This window comes from Gymnoscopelus braueri, assembly GCF_963280865.1.
Source record: "Gymnoscopelus braueri genome assembly, chromosome: 13".
In the NCBI taxonomy this organism is placed as follows: domain Eukaryota; kingdom Metazoa; phylum Chordata; class Actinopteri; order Myctophiformes; family Myctophidae; genus Gymnoscopelus; species Gymnoscopelus braueri.
Genome location: NC_137615.1, coordinates 31533663 through 31556341, shown reverse-complemented (window position 1 = coordinate 31556341; position 22679 = coordinate 31533663). Strand labels below are relative to the sequence as shown.

Sequence of the window (22679 nt, the reverse complement as noted above, 5' to 3'; positions counted from 1 at the left end):
AATTCTAACAGGTAGTTGAGGGGCGCTGCTAGCTCCAATGATTGCATACTATTAGATTACTATTATAGATTTTGATGCATCTAATGTCTGGGCATCATAATCTTGACCCTTACGCTCAACGGTTGTTAATAACCATGGAAACCATGTAACCTATAGGAGATCAAGCTCAATCCACAGTTGTGTTAATTATGAGTCACTGCAGTGACTTACATGTAAAGCCAATAGTGCCATGTGTGAATGTCTTTACTGGAATGAAAGATTTGTTTTACATTTTAGACATTGGCCAGTGGTGGATCTCCAGTTACGGCCCCCGATGATGCCGCTGTCCTCTCCTGTTTTTTTCCTGGGCAGAATGTGAAGGGAGAGAGTATGTCTGCTGTCCAACGATAGTAGACAGAGAGCATGGTGGGGTATTTCATGCTGCTATTTCATGTTCAACAGTACAAAATAGGTACACCGTGAAGCAGTTATTTTCAAAGGTTTTCCATTCTGAGGACCCACTTTCTCTCTTTTCTCATGACCTAAATGCATTTTTATAGGCGATTGCATAGTGTCAACAGAATTCAGCCACTTTCTTTTCAAGGTTAGCATCTCACTACCTTATAAGTCTGCTTATGTGTTAGGCTTTTGAGTTGTGTAAGAGGCATTGCCATTGCCAGTTGCTTCTAAAAACTGGAATTGGCCAGTCATAATGTCAAGAGTTTTTTAAGGTTTACATTTTTATACAACAATTTCTGGTCACATCTGAATCTCTCCCATGGTCAACCTTGGGTCCCCAGCCAGGTTTTGAAAACCACAGCTATAGTGATTATCCATGCTTTTATGACTGATCACTCCTCTTCACTCTGGTACAAAGCAATACACTGAGGTATGAACAGTTGTTAAATCTCTTTTTTTTGGTTTCTATTTTGTGATTTTGTGTGTATATATATTTATATATTTTTTTAACTTTTTTTTTTTTTTGTATGGTGAAGCGTTTTCATTTAACAGAGAAAAAGTCATATTTCTGTGTTAACTTTATATCATACGGCAGATTTATACAACAATAGATGACGTTGGTCCTAAGCACTGAACCGGGGCTCAGAATGTCTTTGAACCATCTGAAGATTAAACGTTTAGGATGAGGGGCAAAGTACATTTGACCAAGATCAGCTTTAGGACCAACGTGCAGCTCAGAGCGATCACTAGAATCAAGCAGTAGCGGAGGGCAGGGTTTTGAACAAATCACTTTCAATTCAACCAGCTGAAGCAGAAATGCAAGAAATCTTTCTTTCAAGTTCAGAAATGGAAAGAAACCTTTGCCAGAAAGTATTAGACAATAACAGAAATTTGTCTAAGAATACTCCAAAAACGGAGTCTTTAATTAGTGAGTTTAGTTTTCGGTAGTCGGTAGCGCTCGGTAATGTTGATTTAATTAGCAAATTTCGGAACTGGTTGGTTTGAAAGTCAAGTGCAGCCCCCTCTGACCCTTGTGAGGGTGATATTTGAAGACAAGCTATAACTGCACCAATGATGGTCTGAAAGTGCAAACAGAGCCGTACTCACACCGTAAAGCATTGACACAGATAAGACAGACATTCACTTACCGATAAAATCATACGCAAATTAAAAACAACAAACAAGAATAATAATAAAAAAAGACAGCTCAATATTTTTTCATCTTTTTTATCCAAATTGTGAACTTACAGTTCAGTTTTACTCCTGCTTTCTCTCTCAGACGTTAATAGTGGCGAGGACTTTGAGCCCTCACTTTTCAAGAGTCTTTTATGAATATATATTTATATATTTATAAAAACTTTATCGAGCACTCTCTGTGATGCAAGCAGGGGTTTGCATCCTCCCCTGCTAAACCTCTCCTTCCCCTGAACCAGACACACGTATCAAACCCCAGCTTAAAGTCTGACTTATACTTAGCTGCGCGTGGGTGTCGCCACCAAAACTAGGACATCGACGCAAGGCATTGCGTTGTGAACTTGTATCTGCTATCGTCAGCGCAACACCTGCGTGCAACTAAATATAAATCAAGCCTAAGCCTAAACCTAAGTCTAAACCTATACCTCTCCTTCCCCTCAACCAGACACACATATCCAACCCCAGATTAAGCCGGACAGCAAACACTTGGTGCAACAACAAAAGCATCAACATCAATATAAACATCAACAACAACAGCAACAGCAACAACAAAGAGGAAAAATAAAATATCTGGGACTTCACATCGTGTCATTAATCGTACAATTTGTATTTTATTTTACATTCCTCGTGTGGACATTTTCCTGCAGGGATTGTCACCTTTCTCCACCACTTTTTAAGTGCTTGAATGAGCTGGGGTAGGTGTTGGGGAAAGACGACCTGTGTGTGTACTGTATGTGTACTGGATGTGTGCGTTTGCACGTGTGTGTGTGTGTGTGTGTGTGTGTGTGTGTGTGTGTGTGTGTGTGTGTGTGTGTGTGTGTGTGTGTGTGTGTGTGTGTGTGTGTGTGAGGACGAGGAGGTATACTAAAGGGGGAAAAGGTTTGAAATAGTAGGAAGGAATATGTAGGGATGAAAGGACTGGTAAGAAAGGAAGTTAATACCAAACCATGAGATTGTCAAATATACAATCACTGAGGTGGGTGGGAAAAACTTGGACGGAACGAGGATTGAAGTACTATAAGAGAGATAAGAGATATAAGAAAGAGAAAAAGATGTTGATTTACAAATGTGTTCCCTGGATAAATAGTATTAGTAGTAGTATCAGTAATAGTAGTATAGTTGTTGTAGTAATGTGGCCTGGCTAACTGTGGACTACACGTTGCATGAGAAGCTAGCTAGGTTTTCACGTCTTCAGAGTTGTTGCTATATATTTGGGCCAAGCAGCAGCGAAGGAAGTCTGCTTAGAATTTCACATTAAAAGATAAATGCACACCTGACCTCAATATTACGGGTGACTATATGACACATCTTTCCCTTAAATACGCAAAGAATCACAATTGTCTGTCATAACAGATTGCAGATATTCTAGATTTGCGAGGTCAAGCTCAACTTTTGGCCAACACGGATGGGCAATTGTGGCCAAGCAGTTGTTTGAACATTGTTGCTTTATTGACGTGTACACTTTGTTGGCTTGAAAGGTTTGAATAGATTTCTGACCCACTGGCTCAGTATGTTGCCGTTTGTCCATCTACATCGCAACTGCTCTAAAAGAAAATCCATACTTCATTGCCACCCCTTACACTAGCCGACAATTATTGTCTTACTAGGATGGCTTCTTTACTGAGAATGGCCACTGAGACTGATCTGTTATCTCTGCTATGCTGGTGCGACTGATCATGGTTGAAGGCAGTGTGCTCTGTGGTGCTGGTGCGATTGGTTTTGTCTGAGATAGGAGATCGGAGAAAGGTGAACGCCTCTCTCCTGTGATCATTTGGCTGTGTGAGAGAGGCTGCACTGCCAAGTCAAATCTGATTTTGTTTGTCTATGTGACACCGAAGTAATCTTTTCACAGCTGTCTGAAAAGGGACAACGAGTGTCCCTTGGCGTATTCATTTGTTCTTCTCTGAGACGGTGGTGAAATGATCTTTTCTGTGTCACACAAAGTGTTGTAGTGATATATGAAAATATAAAGGATGAACTCTGTAAACCATGAACCATGAAGTCAACGATCACCAAACAGCGACCAAAGACCGATACATATATTTAATATCTATGTATATATTTCTCAGTAGTACTCATGTTTTATCTTCTTTAGCTTATTTTCTTAAACTTAGAGGACTCAGAAACTACCACCATAGCTTATAAAACTATGAACTAATGCAAAGAAGTATAATGCGATACCATCTTTAAAAGTTGAGAGCACTATTTCACAAAACGATGGGTGGCTAAAAAAGTGAGTTGAAGTGGAGCGGACTCTTCACTACATCCTCTGGCCACATAGATCAAACAAACCAAATAAATAAATCAGATTTGACCTGGGCAGTGTAAATATAGATTTGCCACTAATATGGCACTAATGCCACACATATAATCTGTAACATGTCTATATTCATATACATTTATATTTACGTAGATATAGTTCTATATGTGTATATATTATCAACCTCCATGAGGCACATTTATGTTGCGTAATTACTAAGCCAATATGTCCCTGTCAGAGCCATAACCTTGTCGCAGCATGGCTATATTTCACAGTGATATAGTGTAGGAGTACGCTACACGCACAGCAAGACTGGAGGCCGCGGTTCGAGTCCTAACTGCACCTGCACGTACTGTATGACGACTGTGTGTGCACTGTGTTTAGCACCTGCACAAGTCGGAGAAGTATCGTAGAACTGAACGGAATCAGCTATTGCTGTATGTGTGTTACATCTGTGTGTAGACCTGCGTTTATTTGTGTGTATTTATGAGCATGTATAATACAGCCAAAGAAGTGGTAACTTTAACTGCATGGTTGTGTGTGTGCGCGTGTGTGTGTGTGTGTGTGTGTGTGTGTGTGTGTGTGTGTGTGTGTGTGTGTGTGTGGGTGTGTGTGTGTGTGTGTGTGTGTGTGTGTGTGTGTTTATTCCTGTGTTTTTACAGCACATCTGAATGTGTGTTGAGTGTACCTGTACTTGTGTGTGTGAGTTCCTGCGTGTACAGTCAAAGAGCTTATGGTTCATATTGTTTTCAATACGCTGCATGGTACTGTAGGTAGATTAGTAACACTGAGAATGATGCTGGCTTTCTGCCAAGTCACAGTCCTGTTGGGTACAACAGATATTATAGAGACAGTAGTGTGTGTGTGTGTGTGTGTGTGTGTGTGTGTGTGTGTGTGTGTGTGTGTGTGTGTGTGTGTGTGTGTGTGTGTGTGTGTGTGTGTGTGTGTGTGGTGTCCATGTACTGTAGGTATTTGTGAGTGTGCATTTGCATGTGTGTGTGTGTGTAAGTATTTGTGTGGCCAATGGACGGCTGAAATACTTACGAGAACGTTATTGTTAAGACTGCAAGGGAGCAGGGAAGACAGACAGGTGGGGTAAAAGAGAACAAACTGCGGGATAATATAAAGGCATAGAGGGTTAAAGTGGGGCATAAGGAGGTGGGTACAGGGTCTACTAAGGGATACAGACATTGTAGTTTTAGTGCAACAGAACAAAACCTGCTGGCAAATTGGGTAATGGTGGTGGAGCTTATTCCAACAGAGTTCGACTGGTAACTGGGACGTTTGCTGGGAGGACAACGTCAGTCGGAGAGTCACGTGAATGTCTAGGCTAGGTTTGTCCCTCCCAGGCATCCGTCCCTGCCACAGCGGCGAGGGAAGAAACAAAACAAAACACAAACGAAAAACAGAGAGGGATCCGTATCAGTGACGCCAGCATGGGGGAAGGAGGGCGGCATTTGAATAAACGCGTGGCAGTTTTCTATAGGCTTGGCCCGAGTCACACGACTGCCTCGCTTCCAAAAGTCATTCCGTCGCCGTATCCTTCCGCCAGCTGTGAGAAAAACATCATATCCATCCACAGGCGAATACTGCTGAGTCACTTCCCGGTTGCCGTGGCAACAATCCTTTGGCCTGACCCATCGGGCCAAAATGGCTTCCACTGGTGTTCCCAGTTTGCAACTGTCTGCCCCTCCCCTCCCCTCCCCTCCCCCCACACCACCACCACCACCTCTGTGATGGTGTTTCTTTAATGTCCATCGACCATGTAAATCAAAGTCACACGCTCCTCCTCCCTCAGCACGCACGTGCTCAATGGGTTGTCATGAATTAAAAAAGGGAATCCAGAGTTACTGTTGGTCCCGTGTGGTGTGTGATTTAAAAATGAATCCACGAAGAAAAAAAAAGTTAATAAAAAAGACAAAAATAAGCAGAGTGACCAATAGAAAGACCGCTGTGTCGTTATAGATGATGTGTGGTCCATTTGACACACCTGCTGTGCACTGGGCTGAAGTCAGATTGGGTCCACGTTGGCAACTGGTCTGTGGCGTGCGGTTGGGAACATGTATGTGTATGTGTGTGTGTGTGTGTGTGTGTCTTGTAGACCGAGGGGCAGCTGCACTGAGATGAGTGGTGAGGTAGAATCTGTTGGTTTGAGGTGGGGCTTGAAACAACCGGGCAGCCAATGGCGAGGCTTGCAAAAGGGTTAAGTGCCTAATCCCCCCCCAACCACCCACCCACACACCCACCCCCCCAGGAGGGACCAATGGACAGGATGACGGACAGGGCGGGGCACCAATGAGATCACTCACACACACACACACGCGCGAGCGCACACACACACACACACACACACACACACACACACACACACACACACACACACACACACACACACACACACACACACACACACACACACACACACACACACACAAGTGTTGTGCAGCCCAATGGGGACATGCCGTTTAGGAGATGGATATCGAGATTCAACAAAACAACTGAGGTAACATAAGTGATGCATGCTCGGTCATGCGTGTGTGTGTGTGTGTGTAGCACGTGTGTGTGCCATGTGTTCGTGTTTACGTGTACGTTTGTGTGTGCCTGCTTGTGCAGTACGTTTGTATGTCCATGTGTGTGTGTGGTTGGTAACACATGTGCACAGAATGTCCATGAAAAAATGCAGGTGTGTCATGTCTCTGTGAGGTAAATAAAAACAGGAGGTATGTGTTAAAGGAGAGGTATACTATATGTATTCAGGTAGACACGTATATGTATTACTACTTTGTACGCCCACACAGTTAAATCCTCAGCGTTCACTCAACGCAGAGGGTAAAGATAGATTATTTATACGCGCATAGTTGAATTAACGCTGAGGACGTGACTATGCAGTATGCATATCCATGCACGTACAGTATAGTGTCTGTGGTAATAATACATGTGGAGGCAGAGGTATGTACGTAGAGTGGTACGTATGGACGTACTGCACACCGCTGTAGAGAGGTACATGGTAATATGAGGACTTTAGAGGTACGTATGGACGAACAATGCAGTAGATAGGTACATGGTAGGTGAGGATGCACATGTACGTATGGACGAACAATGTTGTAGAGAGGTACATGGTTGGTGAGGATTTTAGAGGCGGTATTAACTACTAGGTCATTACAAAGTCTGATAAGAGTCACCCATGGATGGAAACAACATATTACACGTTTTACAATGAGGTACGAGTGGTCGGCTGGCATGCAATTTGTGCATGAATTTATGCGATGGCAGTTTGTGTGAGTGTGTGTGGGTATGTGTGTGTGTGTGGGTATGTATGTATGTATTCCGTGCATTCGTTTGCTTGCGTTAACGTCCTTTCACTATTGCCTATGTGTAATTTTGCACGTCTCTGTGTGTATGTACATTGTACAGTATGCAATATGTGTGTTGTAGGCATGTTTACGTGCTTACGACTAGTGAGGTCTGAATGCATTGGGAAGGAGGTAGGCTGGACATAGACTCACAGGGCCTCAGTGAGCTGTGGACTGGGGCTGCACACCTGGAGAGAGCGATCCACCGCTGAGCGGAACATGGGGGAGGGGGGGGGGGGTGTTCGGGGGGGATGGGGTTGACGACAACATCCCACAGGAAACACAAGCGGAGAGAAACAGCTGACATGCGTTTTGTTAGACTGCCTCCACTGTGTGAGGAATGAGCCAGTTCCACGTGCACTCTGACTGGCTCGCACGGCTCCCGATGAGGTTCACTTGTGGAGTCGCCAGAGCAGTCGTCGGTGTGTATTAGTTTGTGTGTGTGTTTGTGTGTGTGTATATACTGTACTGTATGTTTGCATAATAGTTGTGGTCCAGAGCAGTGTTTGGTGTGGATTTGTTTGTGTGTGTATGTTTGCATATAGTTGTCAGCCAGAGAGGTTGTTGGTGTAGATTAGTTTGTGTCTATGTTTGCATATACAGTAGTTATATGATCCTGATCAGAGTGTGGAGGGTTGGATACGTGATTGTCTATGAATCCTTTATGTTTAGTGATGTGTGTGTGTGTGTGTGTGTGTGTGTGTGTGTGTGTGTGTGTGTGTGTGTGTGTGTGTGTGTGTGTGTGTGTGTGTGTGTGTGTGTGTGTGTCTGTCTTACAATGCTACCCTCCACCACTGCAGAGGGGTTATCATTTAGCTGGGAGCAAATATGTCAAAAATCATAAAGATTGTACACTTGGCGACAAGTTTTAGATTTTTGCTGTTGGCATCACCTTGGGACGCCATCTTGGATTTGGCAATACATAATTAACACATCCACCGCCAAGGGCTAATCTCATAATGTACTCACCAGTGCCAAGGTGTTTTTGTTGTTTTTTTCATGTCGCCATAGATCTTGTTAAAATCCTTAAGATTGAGCGCTACACGGTCTGTTTACATCCGCGAGATCTCCCTGTATCTCCCAGTGAAAACCACGTGTCAAACGGGGCATCCATGTTTGAGTTAGAGCGGATTACGTTAAACAGTGAAATGCGAGGAGAAAAAACTACAGGAAGAGAATTGAGTTTCAGTTTCGTCTGTAGAATGGGAGCGGGCGTGATCGTCAAAACCGGATCCCAAATAATTCTATTTCCTGTCATCAAACCGGAAACGGAAGTGGATCAAAAAAATTCCGAAAGTGCACCCGGACCGCGCATGCGCGAAAAGACCGCAGCCCGTAGGGCTACGGTCTCGGCGCTTAACAGTTGGATTTAACGGCCCGTAGGACTACGGTCTTGGCGGTTAATGTGTTAACTGATGGTAATTTCACTGATTTAGTTGCATTCCTTGAGCCCTAAAACGAGCCCTAGACAGTAGACACCAAAACTCTCTCTAGGTTGAATTGTAATTGAGATATTGCAATTTTAAGCTCCTGGCTCCTCATGGACGCCATCTTGAAAATGACGCTTTTCTGGAAGTTCGATTTTCCTACATATTTTTTTAATAATATTTAGCATGGCCAATAGTAATATAATCCATTGAAAAACATTTTGTACCAATTTTTCAATCATAAACTTTTGATCGATCTTCATGAATTTACTCCCAGCTAATTGACACCCTGTCTCGGGTGCTGACTGCATGTCTTATGTGGTGTAGCACAAGTGAAGACCCTAAACACACACACACACACACACACACACACACACACACACACACACACACTCACTCACCCGCCACGCACACATCTCTCCCCCCGCAGTGATCTCCCCGAAAGACAGGGGGCGACACACCGAAGGCTCGCAGAGACGAACCAATAAAGTTTATTGGTTAGACCATGAAAGAAAAAGAGAGAGCTGGGTGGTTTTTCTCTGATGTGGTTCATTTTGTGTTTGTGTCAGTGTGAGGGGCGTTAGAGGGTGGAGAGTCACGTCTGACCAAAAAATAAAGACAAAAAAAACAAAACAACTAATGTTTATAGGGTGCATCTTGTCCATCCCACACACTCTTCTTCCTCTTCCCAGCCCCTTAACATTCTGCCCCTTGCCGCTCAGCAACCTCTTTCAAGCGGGAGGGCTCAAGTTCGTTTCCAAGGGGTCTTTTATCATTTCACAGAAGAGGAAGAAGTAGTCGTAGAAGAAGAAGAAGAAGAAGGCGTGTGGGGTGTCAGGGGGATCGGTGTCACACTTCCTGGTCCTCGAAGACCTCCAGGAAGAGCGGCGGGAAGAGTTCGTTGGGACACTCCACCTTCATGTGCAGGAAGCGACTGGCGTGGCAGGCGCCGATCATGCGCAGGTCCGTCACCTTCATGAGGAGCTTGGGCCAGAAGTGGGGAATGTTGTGCTTGCGGCTGTTGATGTAGTGTTCAAACGCCAGCAGGAAGGTCTCCTGAACCTGCTCGATCTTCTCCACGCTGGTCAGCCCCGAGCGATCTGCGGAGAGGCCGTCACCATCATGAAAGGTTACTTTCATGACTATTTAAACGTCATACAAATACATAATAGTTGAATTGTCATTTTGGCATTGAAACACTGGAACAGAGGGAAAAGAAAAATCCATTTCTGTTTGCCTTTTAGCCTTTTAGCCTCCGTAAACATAAATAACATAAATAACAAATATACAAAGACTTTTACTGATACATACAGAGAAATTACAGGTACCAATGATCAATTTATTACAGCTATCAAATCAGTGCCAAAATCAAGGCTCGGACCAACCAGAGCCGAGTACAATGCTCAACCCCAGTTTTCGTATGGGCTAATGATACATATTCCATTGTCTTGTCTTGTCATCTAGAACATTGGTTCTCAAAGTGGGGTCCGGGGACCCCCAGGAGCCCTTGGGGGGGGGTTCCAGGGGGTCTCCAGCTAAATCACAATAATTTTAACCTTTTATACTTTGGCTATTCAAAAGTAGCAGATCTACAAGCTCATAGCGCGGCACGGAGCTTGTAGATCTGCTATTTTTGAAAAATCTTGAACATTTGTAACTCAAATCTTTGCTTCTGGGGGTCCCTGGAATAAAACATTTGAGATGGGGGTCCGCTGCCAAATACATATCATTTTGGGGGTCCTTCACATGAAAAAGTTTGAGAACCGGTGATCAAGAAGTCATTATTTATTCCCATTCTCAATCAAGAGACATGAAATCAAAAATGCCCTCTTTACTGAAATGCATGCGTAACATTATTTAACGTAAGCTCATTTAAGTAAGCTAATCGACCCGCCACCGTCTCCTCACCTGAACTCATGAGGAGCACGGCCTGCATCAGCGCCACCTCGGAGTCGTCGAGGTTGAACTGCGCCAGGCTCTTGCCCAGGTCAAAGATGGCGTCCGACACCACGCCCAGACCGCCGTTCTTCAGCTGCTCGCGTTTCACGGCCATCTCGCCGCTCAGCGTCAACGTCTCGCTCTCCGGGTCGTAGCGCACGGCGGCGCGCAGGGACATGATCTCCATGCAGCAGCCCTTCAACAGGATGATCTGGTCCTCACAAGGCAGCTGTGGAATTAAAGCAGTGGTGGGAGAAGTACCCACATGTTTTACTTAAGTAAAAGTATCAATATTGCAATGTAGAAATGCTCTGTTACAAGGAAGATTCCAGTATTCAAAATGTACTCGAGTAAAAGTACAAAAGCATTGACATCGAAATGTACTTGAAAGTACCAAAAGTAAAAGTACACATTGTGCAGAATGTCCCATTTCACAAGTTCAAAATGTATAAAAATCTCAAAAAATTTACTCTGGACAGACACACAGAAGCCTGAGTTATACTTAGTTGTGCACTGGTGTTGTGCAACCGTTGTGCACCAAAAATAACAGATCTACATGTTCACAACACGGGTGTTCACAACACCCATGCATAGCATGGCTTTGTATCAACAAGTGTGATGCCTGCCAGCAGCAGCACCTGCTGTGTTGTAAGCATTTCCCTCCCCACACTGTTGGGAAATCCCAGCGGTACTGCAATTTCGTTCACAGTGGCAATCATCATTGACACTGACAGTAATGTTACACTGTATTTATTCAACTGAAATGTTGATCAGATGCAATTTTCTTGTTGTCTCTGTGAATAAATAAGGCTATGGGTATGTGTCTATGTGATAAACAAATTATCGCCTGGCAATCGCCGTTGTTATTCATTATCGGAACCCAGACAGGGAGGCATCAGCCGTCAGGAGAAGACATAAAAAGAGAGAACAAAAAACGACATGGAGAAAGGCTTGAGGTGATCATCGCATATCAAGAGTAAGAGAGAGATGTAGAGATCCAAAGCTATAGTGGGAGAATGGGATGAGAGAAAAAGAGAGGGGGGGGGGGACATTTAGTGTAATTACACTAAAAACGTCATACAAGCAGCTTGACAAAAAACTAAACACAAAAAAAAAAACTCCTAGCTTGACGAAGCATCAAATCAACAGATCTCAGTTTGGGTTATTAAACAGCCTCATTAAACAGATAATGAGATACATTGGACAAGATGTATTCACAGGCCAATCAATGTTAAAGTGATTACTATGACAATGTTCTGTCAACTACTAATGCGGATCAGAGCAGCCGAGGGAGGATTAATAGAAATTGAGTCTGTCTCTCTACCATGCTGTCTCGCGTGTGGCTTTTGCACCAGCAAATGTCTATTCTGATGAGTTTTCAATCAAAACTGTCAATGGCACACGCAAAGATGATACTTGATGAGTTCATTGGATATTGCCTCTGATTGCTCCATATTACAACATCCCCTTTTCTTTCAATTTTCACTCCTTTCGTGTTTAGCTCTGTGTAAACACTCGAATGTGAGGAGGAAATAGAAATCCCTTAAATGGTAAATAAATGGTGCATTTTATATAGAGCGTTTATCCAAAGCGCTTTACATAGACTGTGCATTACATTCACCCAATGATACACCGATGGCGGAGGAAACCATGCAAGGCACCAACCTGCTCATCGGGAGCAATTAGGGGTTCAGTGTCTTTGCACAAGGACACTTCGACACTAACTCTGGGGGAGCCCCCCAGCCCGGGATCGAACTGGGAACCTTGCGGTTTCCAGTTGACTCTACCCGGCCACTCTACCCCTGATCCACTGCCACTGCCACCCCTTAACCACTTGAACCACACCATCCATATTCTGGGGGGAACATTCGCCCAAAATAGCTGACCTACAAGCTCACAACGCGGCGCAGCTTGCAGATCTGCTATTTTGGGGCGAAGATATTTGGTGTACACCAAAAAAAAAAGCTGTCCAAGTACAGAGCCAACTCAGGTCCAGTTTACTAAATCTAGACTAGACGGTTTAAAGGGATATTTCACTTTCAAACACGTTTGCATAGGAAGGGGGTGTGTCTGATAAAATGAATATGAAGTTAAAATGACCCCAAACATGTTTGAAAGTGAAATATCCCTTTAAGTGGTTAACACCACCAGAAATCTTCTTAATCTAGTTCTGGTTTATCCCCAAAAAATCTGGGACCTTGTTCAAGCCTACAGTAAGTGCAGTGTGACACTAACACCAGTACCAAACATACTGTCTGGCGAGCGGATGAAATCGAGGTGAAAACAAATTCCCCCTTTCCTCAACAGGTTCAATGGTTTTATTGTCACGTGCTTAAAATACAGCTTTAGCAACTTTGCAAGCAGTGAAGTTCTTGCACTATGCCATTAATTATTGATATATGCACAGCGGGTACAGCTCTGCTGCCTAGAAATCCTCTCAAAACGACCAATTTTCTCAAGTATGCTAAAGGTACTTGAGTACTGGAAGCAATTCAATGTTCACTTATCCACATTGTGATATGTTAGGAATGCATTCAACACTGTCAGGGTTAGGTATTCCACATATTACACACACACACACACACACACACACACACACACACACACACACACACACACACACACACACACACACACACACACACACACACACACACACACACACACAGCCCACCTCTGAGAACATGGGCAGCTTTTTGGCGAAGTCGACAACGCGGGTGATGGCGGGGGTGATGATCTTGGTGAACTCGCTGAAGGCCTCAAGGTCCACCTTGTCTCCATCTGGCGTGGGCACCATCGGTCCCTGGCCGATGTCCTCGGGCTGGAAGCAATGTACACAACACCTGGTCACATAAAACAGTGGTGGAGTCCGGGGACTTGGCATTTGAGGGGGTTCCAGAGGATCCCCAGCTAAATGATTGATACTTAAGAACCAAATGGACCCTTACCAGTCTGTAACTCTGAGAGTGTGCAAAACTTTTGCACACTATCTGCGTTATGGGGGGGGGGGGGGGGGGGGGGGTCCATGGCCTAATGCATAATAAACTGGGGGTCCTTGAAATTAAAAGGTTCGAGCACCACTGACATTTCCATAGTTGGTAGTTTTTGCTTTTGTACATTTTCAACAACCCTTCAAAAGAAAAAGGGAAAAAAAGCTGCAGTATTTTCTACTGACTCCATCCCTCTCTGTGCCCACGTGTTGTGGTTGCCTGGCAACTGACACTTGCACGTGCACAGGGCTGCAGTCTCTGAAGAACGGAAGGGCAGAGGGTGGGGTTAGGGTGTTCTAATTTTTTTTAGAACAGAATGTTTAACCACTCAAACCCTCTCTAGACTTAGTAAAACGAATGCCTCTACACCAAATCGCTTCGCCAAAAATAGCCGATTGACAAGCTCACAGCTTGTAGATCGGCTATTTTGGGCAAAAGTTCCCCCCAGAAGATGGATGCTGGGGTTCAAGTGGTTAAATAGAAAGTTTAAATGATTTTCTTTAATAAATGTATATAATTTTGTAGTAGTTCAAGACCCATTGCATGTTCATGAGCTGAAGATTTTGTGCTGCACAAAGTGAATGAATGAAAGACTGAAGGAAAGATTACATACAGTATCTCAAGAGTCGAGTTCTAACCACTGTACAACCTCTCAAATACTAAAGTGCATCGTATGTGTTAGAACAAAGGCATTCAATCCTCTTAAACAATCATGAAGAATTTAAAATGAATACAACTTTTTATATCAAATGTTTCATGCAAAAGTAAGAGGTCCCACTTTCTACATAATTTTAATTTCTATTTAAATTATGTAACTTCAAACCTTGATTGACAAAATGGTAAAGCTTTTGCAGACTGGATCTAACACTTTTTTTTAACTTACGATTATTAAATATATATTTTTCTTCCCCATAATGAATGTTGGAAATAAACTGAATTAGATTCAGTCTTTTGGGGAGTGTGAGACAAAACCCCAGGAGTTCATGTTCCAAATTTCTGTTCCCAACATGTTGGCTGCGACTCAAGTATCCTCAGAGGTTGTTCATAACCACACATGCCACTCTGTGTGAGGCGATGGGGAAGAACAGGTTGGCGTTTTAACAAAGTACCAAGTGAATGCTGAAGGACACAGTGGAATGGAAAGGGGGCATTCAGCCATTTCTTTTGAAGTAGCAATCTACAGAGAAAGAACCAGAGAGAGGGGACTTCAAGGTCTTGCCTTCACTGAATTGAACTGAGAGGAAAGTGGCTGTTTACGTATATATGTGCACGTGGGTGTGAGACTCTCTTGGAGCCATGGTAACCTAGATAAGATAAGATAAGATAAGATAAACATGTATTGATCCCGTAGGGAAATTCAGGTCACAGCAGCAACAGCAGTGACAATGAAACACAGGAGAGGCTCCATGTAAGCTTGCATTGACTTTATAAGTTTTTTAAAAAATCGCCCCGGTGTGTAAGGACCTTAAGAGTGAAGAACCAAACCAAGATAAATAAGAATACAAATAAAACATTAATATCATAATCACAACAAAAACATCAAGATACAATAAAGCTGCTGGCCCTAGATATCTGCACTGGATCTCTGAATGAGTCTGTCAATAAATAACTGTACATACTGTACACAGTGAATATACGAACAAATGTTAATATATTTATACTGTATGTATTTTTTTAACACGTTGTGATCAGGGCGTCCTTGAAAAAGAGAGCTTGCTCTCAATGGTCCTCTCTGGATAAATGAAGGTCAATCAATAAATACATCTATCGCCATCTATGTCTATATGTAGTCCATGTGCAAGTGTGCCAGAGTCCATGCAGGAGTCAGTAGTCAAAAGTCTGTAACACACAGTGTTAACGTTCTCAATCGGGGATCAAGCTTGGTTGTGGAGCCTGATGGCCGCTGGCACAAAGAACTGTCCAAGTCACTTTGTGGTGTGCTGAGGAGGGATGGGTCTGTGTCTGGATGTGCTCTTCATCTTCACTCGCTCAGCACACAGGGGATGGGAGGGGTTATCCAGGATAGCATCCAGCTTCCTCCTCATCTGCTAGCCTTCCTCACCAGCTTGTCTAGTTTGTTGGTATGCATGCCTTGTGTACCCCCCAGGGGACGGCCATAGCTGAGTGGTTAGTGAGCCTAGGGAGCCAGAGGCCCTGGTTGCCCCAGGTACGATTCCAGGCCAGGCCAGCAAATGTGTCGATGAAATGAAATATGTCCCTGAGCAAGACTCTTAACCCCTAATTGCTCACAGGCCCTCATTGGAAACAAGACCGCAAGGACTTTCATGAACGGACCTGTTAAAGGAATTATCCTTATTTATCCCCTCAATGCAGTACCACAGCAAAGAAGAGCTCCTTGGTCTTTCTGATGTTGAGCTGGAGGTGACTGTTGTCACACCACCCTACAAATCTCTCCACCGGGGCTCTCTACTCCTCAATGTCATGCGCTTACAATGGAGGAGTCATTGGAGAACTGCTGTAGGTGGCACATACTCCAGTTGAAGTGGAAGTCGCCCCCACTGCACTCACTCACACACACACACACACACACACACACACACACACACACACACACACACACACACACACACACACACACACACACACACACACACACACACACACACACACACACACACACACTTAATCTCTCTGGAGCTGTTGGCCTGTAGCCTATTAGTCTGTCCTTGTAACTGTCTTTTTCCACCCCAGCCCCTTCTTCAGTAATTTCTTGGCCCCCTCTGTGTCCACTGCCATGAAAGCCATCTTCTTCCTGAGCAACATGGCTTTAATGTCCACATTGATCTAGGGCATGTTGCTGGGGGGCAGTGGAAATGTATGTCTCCTTAACATTGGCATACAGCAGGTCCAGGGCCTTATTCTCTCTTGTATTACAGGTCACATACTGGGTGAAGTTCATCAGGGTTTACATCGATTTTAGGTTAAAATCTTCATTGACCATGACCACTCGCATGCGTCGCCACAGCACTCGGCGAGACATAAACAATAACATCAATGGTGTGTGAGAATTCTTGTGGCATATAGTACGGCCTCAAACCCACAGCCAACATCGCCATGTCCTTTACAGTTATGTATCCGGGGTTACGCCATCTGGAGTTAACAAGTCCTCCGCCTTTCTTCTTACCGTTCTGTTTATCGCTGTCGGTTCACACCACAATGAAGCAGTCTGGTTCAAATAAACAGTCTGGTATATTCCTATTCAGCCATGTCTCCATAAACCACAACACACTGGACTCCCGACACTCACATTGGTCTTTCACCAGGGATGATAAATCATCCGTCTTGTTGGCCAGTCATCTCACATTCCCCATGACTACAGGGGGCAGGTAGGGTTTAAATCACAAAGCCATTACATAATCAATCCCAATCATAAACCCATTACCTGTTAATTACAAACCCATGGTGTAATTTCATTAATACACCGACGAGAAACAAACCACAAAAGGTGAAATCATTTGGCCTGTGTGTTTCGGACCCAACAACTGCGTCCTGGAAGTTTGAAGTGCACATGATGTGTTCTCAAAGGTCTTTATTTTATTTGTATGAAAATGTTGCATTTTGTTTTTTATGTATTGTTTGTTATTGTTGTTTTATTTCCCTTTTGTCTTTTATTCTGTAAAGTACTTTGTAAATGCTGTATAAAAAAGGTGATATATAAGTTAAGTGTAATTACTGTATCATATTATATACTTATAATCACTGTTGTATCTTTGTTATGATGCTGATGCTCTTATTCAGAGAAAGTTATTAGTGAGGGGTAGAAAGACCTTTCCATAACTTATCCATAAACTTAACATTAACTTCTAGAATAATTTCAATGACCAAAGTACTTTTCTCAGCGGTACTACTGAAAAAATATGTGTTGTCACCCTGGATGTACCCAGGTTATTACATGAACTTCATATGCCACAGACATTCTATTCTAGTCTATTTTTGTACACATATTTGGTTTAATTAATAATGTTTGAGCTGAACTCTTCCAAAAATATCATTATAAATAATTTCCCAGGAGACATTTTCAGAAAGTACACAATTATTTTCTCAGAGGATGAGGGTATGGCGCCGAAGGGACCAGCCATCATTACTTAAAAGTAATGAATTATGGCCTGGGCCATAGCTTGACGGTCCAGGTACCCTAGGCTGCCTAGGGTGCCAGCCTGTCAGCGTGTCGCGGGTTCAACTCCCGTTCCCGACGACCTTTGCTGCGTGTTAGACTGGGCAAAACCTATAACAATTCGATAAAAGGGTGTACCAAACTTTTCTCAGTTGATTCTTATGTGTTTTTTCCCGTAGAATCAATTTCTGCCATGTACATTTTTGTATTGTGCATAATTAATTAGATAATTAGCATATTTGCCGCAAATAAAAAAGTAATGAATTATGTTATTACATTTCTGAAGGAATAATGTCGGATTTTGCTAAATTTCAACCATTTCAGATAAATGGACCCTGACAGCAGAACAGTGTGTGTGTGTGTGTGTGTGTGTGTGTGTGTGTCAGATCTGAACGACCTCTGTACCCGCACTGGAGTGTCCTTAGAGTGGGTGCGGTCTGACTCTGGGACTGTGAGGGTCTCAGAGGACATTATAACTGACCCCCTTATCCAGGTCAGGGCAACAGTCACCTTTGCTGGTCACAGTCGCCTGCTAACAGCTGCAGGTGCCAGACGAGTCCTCATGGATCTACACCAACATCAACAACAACAACACTGGACTGGACTAAAACTACAAGGGAAACTCGCAAGTCTTCCCTATGCTGATCACTCTGTTTCACACTCATTTCTTAAGAACACTGCACTCAATGAGGACATCACCACATTCACAGTTAAAGCCAGACTACAAGTCCTTCCCACCAGACTCAACCTATCCATCTGGTTCCCCAGCACTCAGGTTCCTCATTGCATGCACCACACCACAGAACAGATCACTGAAACACTGTCGCACATCTTGAATGGCTGTTATGCATACAAAGGGATGTACATAGCACGTCACGATAGAATAGTGGAGCTCATAGCGAAGGACATATCAAAATATCATTCATCTACAGTGAGAATGTACAAACATTCCCGTGTCATTTCATCCATGTTCCATCTCTGTGATAACCCAGACATCTTTACATCTTTGACAGCTAATACACCAGATGTTGTTGTGGTGAATGAAGAGTCCAGGGAAGTGTCTGTGTTAGAGATAGCATGCACCTTTGACCTTAGCCTAGAGGAGGCCTTTATGACCAAGGTCATTAAATACCAACCACTCCTACATACCATCTCAGAGCTAGGTTATAGGTGCAGACTATTTGTTTTTATATTCGGCAGCCTGGGACATACCCACAGACTAGTTGTTAGAGGGCTTCAACAACTTAGGATGCCCAAAAAGGAGGCAAAAAGGCTGGCAAAGTATTGTGCTATCTCTGCTATAATTGGCAGTCGCCATATATGGCGGAGACGCTGTTACTTATACCCGTAGAGTACTGAGTGACATGTCTATTGTATCATGAAAACATATGCCATGATTTTGTGAATGTAACCCTACTGCACCTATAATATTTGTGTCCCTGTATGTATTATCCTTTATGTGGACATAAATAAATGGTTAAAATGTGTGTGTGTGTCAGTGATTAGTGATGAATCCGGAGGGGCGATAAAGAACAGAAAACTATATGAAGACTTAAAAAAGTTGAGCGTTAGCCAACAAAGAAAATCTAACGCTAAGACAAGTGGCAGCAAAACAGTCCAACAGACGTCCATTCATCAGAGTGTGACTTGTGGCGTAAGCGTGCTCCGCCCCACAGCAACATGCATGTGTTGTTCTCTCACCAAGAACTTGCGTTTCTGCTTCCAGTGGGAGCCCTGAGCGTTGGTGTGCCGGTGGGCCTCCGTCACCATCCTGATGAGCTCCCACTCGTCGCCGCTGGGCTCTGGCCTCGTCTGCAAGGTCTTCACCATCTCCTCCTTTTTCCGCTTCTCCCGGTTCTCCTCAATCAGACGTCGCTTCGCCACGCGCTTGGAATCGTCCAGGACCACTGTGGGATTTTGGGGGAGAGGGAGGTTGGGTTGGAACTGATCTCAGAACATGAACTACAACAAAAGCCTCAGTTGCTAGTTTGACCCTGAGCATAACTGATGCCAACAATATCTGTATACAGTATGTTACCAAGCTACACGTGTATTTCTCTGAATTGTATGCACATTTTACATACATCCTCTCTCACCAGCAACATTTGCTTATTGATATACATATTTGCCAACCAAAACAGCTAGTCCTCCTACGCCAGAGACAAAGTCTGTGATGTAGAAGTCTCTAAAAGTGAAATGTCAAATATTCCATTTGCAATGACTGTGGATGTGTGGAGGGGCGCTGTATTTCGGAGAAGATGCGATCATATCTGAGATACCGCACCTATAGTATATTGTACTTAAATCCTTAAGTGGGATATGTCCATGACCGTGGCGTGTTTCCATTGCTTTCATGGAATGTTTGTTAATGAAAAAATGTGTTCAGGCCTGGAAAGTTCTAAAATCCATAGGTCAAAATGTGAAAAACATAGGGTAACGGTTTCAGTTCACAACATTTAGGAGTATTGATGCTGACAGGAGATTTCATTAGTGCCTGCGCAATACTCTGGGAAAACACGGCGCTGGCTATTGTGCCAGATTATCACCCTCAAACTAGACATGTCAGAGGTTAAAAATGTGCTGTGTGTCATTTTACTTGCTAGCTAGGCTTTTGCTTTTCAATATTCGAAGTTTAAATAAATCTTATAAAAAATAACTACAAAAACGATTTCATGGCTTTTTTGCTTATTCAATGATTTCCAATAACATGCTGTGTTTATATATCAATAAAAAGTAAGTACCCTTGGGGTCCTGAGCCACATGGCCCATACAGAAGGTCAGGAGCCCATTTCCTGTTTCCGTAGTGTGAACCAGCTTTATGTACACCCCCTGGACATGACACTAGCAGGTAGCAGGGACTTACCCCTAACCCAACCCTTGAGGAGGAGAATGGGTACCATTTTTATACTTTGGTATGACTTGGTCAATATTGAACCCCAACCTCCCAACCCTCCTAACCGCAAGGCCACTGAACTTTCTATGAAAGGAAGCTATTATTTAAGCCTATTCAGCCGCACGCTGTAAAACTTGGCTATAATTGCCATAGAAACTAAATTTTGTATGTCTCTCATCACAAACGGAATGAAAATTTGATCTTAATGCTATTAAATTAGCCATGCAATGAGTAGCAAAATTGGCATTTTAGTCAGGTGGCCTCATAATAAAACTAAACTTAACTTTGTTTGCTTAGTTTGGGATCATGTTGGGCCTAGGGTGACCAGGTGACCATGGGAAAAAATTGGGACAGCTTAATTATGAAAAAATAAAGAAATAAAGAAAAGAAAAACTAAACAAAAGTACTAACTAAATGCCTAGTACTGTCTAATGGAAACAAACTGCCAGAAGGGAAACAAATGATATGCTGTATGACTGTATACTGTGTTTGACTGTATGCTATACAGTTGTATGCTGATATGATGATATACTGTATGGTTGTATGGATGTGTGTGTTTGTCACTTACAGTCCATAGCCATGCCCACTGTGATGCACTTCTTGAAGCGACACAGCTGGCACTGGTTGCGTGTGATCTTGTCGATGATGCAGCAGCCCTCATATTTACAGGAGTAAGAAGGATGGAGGTTCTTCTGAATGGTTCTACGGAAGAAACCCTGGATAGGAGAGAGACAGAAAGAGACGGTGTGAAAAGACCATCAGTGTCTGAATCTAATGTGAAATTATATAAACTCAAAATGTAATCAAACAAGAAATGTTCTTGTGTGATATAATCTCATCAAACAAGTCAATTAAGCGAGTCACATCACATGGCGGGCTGTTGATTGCATCCAGACTGCCAAAAATGGGTTGGCAAGTGACATGTTGCGTAACGCCTGCCCTCTCTTCTCAGTTAGAATACAGTACATGAAATACTGGTGCTTTTCTTTCTTTTTTGAAAGATCTGGTCAGAATCCAAAGCTGGCTTGGTGTGTGGACAAAACCATTCAGAGGACACTGGCACCAGAAGTTGTTAGCTGTGTTAATGTTGCACAGAGACCTCACTGATGTACTGTAACTGTCACTGCTATGAAAGCCAGGACAACTTTGTATGCAAGTTATTCTGTGGTTTTGTGGGCGGTTTTCCCAGAGAAATTTGAAACCACAAAAAGTGAACACCACTAAACCACAGCCAGCAGGGATGTCTGCAGTGGAAACCGAGCCCCTCACCCCTAACACTGTGTGACAGGCCAATAAATAACGTAAATGGTAAACAGACAGATATAATAGTATAGGTAGATTGACCACCTGGGCCAGATGCTAAAGGGAAACCATACTGATGAGCAAAAAAACTCAATAACCGAATTCAACATGATCGGTATTTTCTTCTAATTGACGGGCCTGGTTAAATAAAGCCTGAACTAAATGGTTGGAATTCCATTCCACTGAAGACAAGGGGTTGGGTTGTAGCACCACGCTCTAATTGCTTAACTTGATAGTGCCGGGTTGAACTGTACTGTGCTGGCCAGGCCAGTGCAGCAACTGAACTCCTATTGATAAAAGATAAGGAGCACCTTTCATTTTGGAGTTTGGTATTTCCACGTTGGGTTCCATAGAAAGGCAGGGCACTGATCTCAGTACATTATCTACATTGACTATGACAACAAAGACGCACACAAACTGAATGCCTTTGGGCAGGGTTTATGAAGTTAACTTCCTCCTGGGACTGATGATGTTTATAGATTTCATCTTTCATTTTACAAAGGTTGGAAAGTTCAATGAACCTCAGTACCACTACAGCTATGACAACAAGAACAAACAGAATGCAGTCTCAGTATGTTTGCATCAAGCTTCTTAAATGTACTTTGTTTTGGGACAGATGGTGACACCTCATGTTTCTAGAGAGGGGTGGTGAATTAAGTACAATTTAATCATGATAACAAGAGTGAATAATAAGCAGGATGATTATTTTTCCTGCAAGGATTCCTGTTTAAACCCAACAATAAGCAGCA

General features: G+C 43.2%; 1 protein-coding gene across 5 annotated transcripts in view; it reads right to left on the bottom strand.

Annotated features, from left to right (window-relative positions):
* Positions 1–6151: 6151 nt before the first annotated feature.
* The window catches only part of LOC308099238 (thyroid hormone receptor alpha), a 132956-nt gene continuing 116428 nt past the window's right edge, over positions 6152–22679 (bottom strand). For 4 of the 5 annotated variants that reach the window (XM_080447914.1, XM_080447916.1, XM_080447915.1 and 1 more), the window contains 5 exons: positions 21197–21344; positions 19437–19642; positions 13285–13431; positions 10581–10839; positions 6152–9772 (listed from right to left, as the gene is read on the bottom strand). In XM_080447914.1, the coding sequence (XP_080304040.1) occupies positions 9522–9772; positions 10581–10839; positions 13285–13431; positions 19437–19642; positions 21197–21344 (1011 nt within the window). In that variant the 3' untranslated portion in view covers positions 6152–9521. The remainder of the gene's footprint in view (positions 9773–10580; positions 10840–13284; positions 13432–19436; positions 19643–21196; positions 21345–22679) is intronic. The other variant, XR_013934368.1, reaches the window with a different exon arrangement.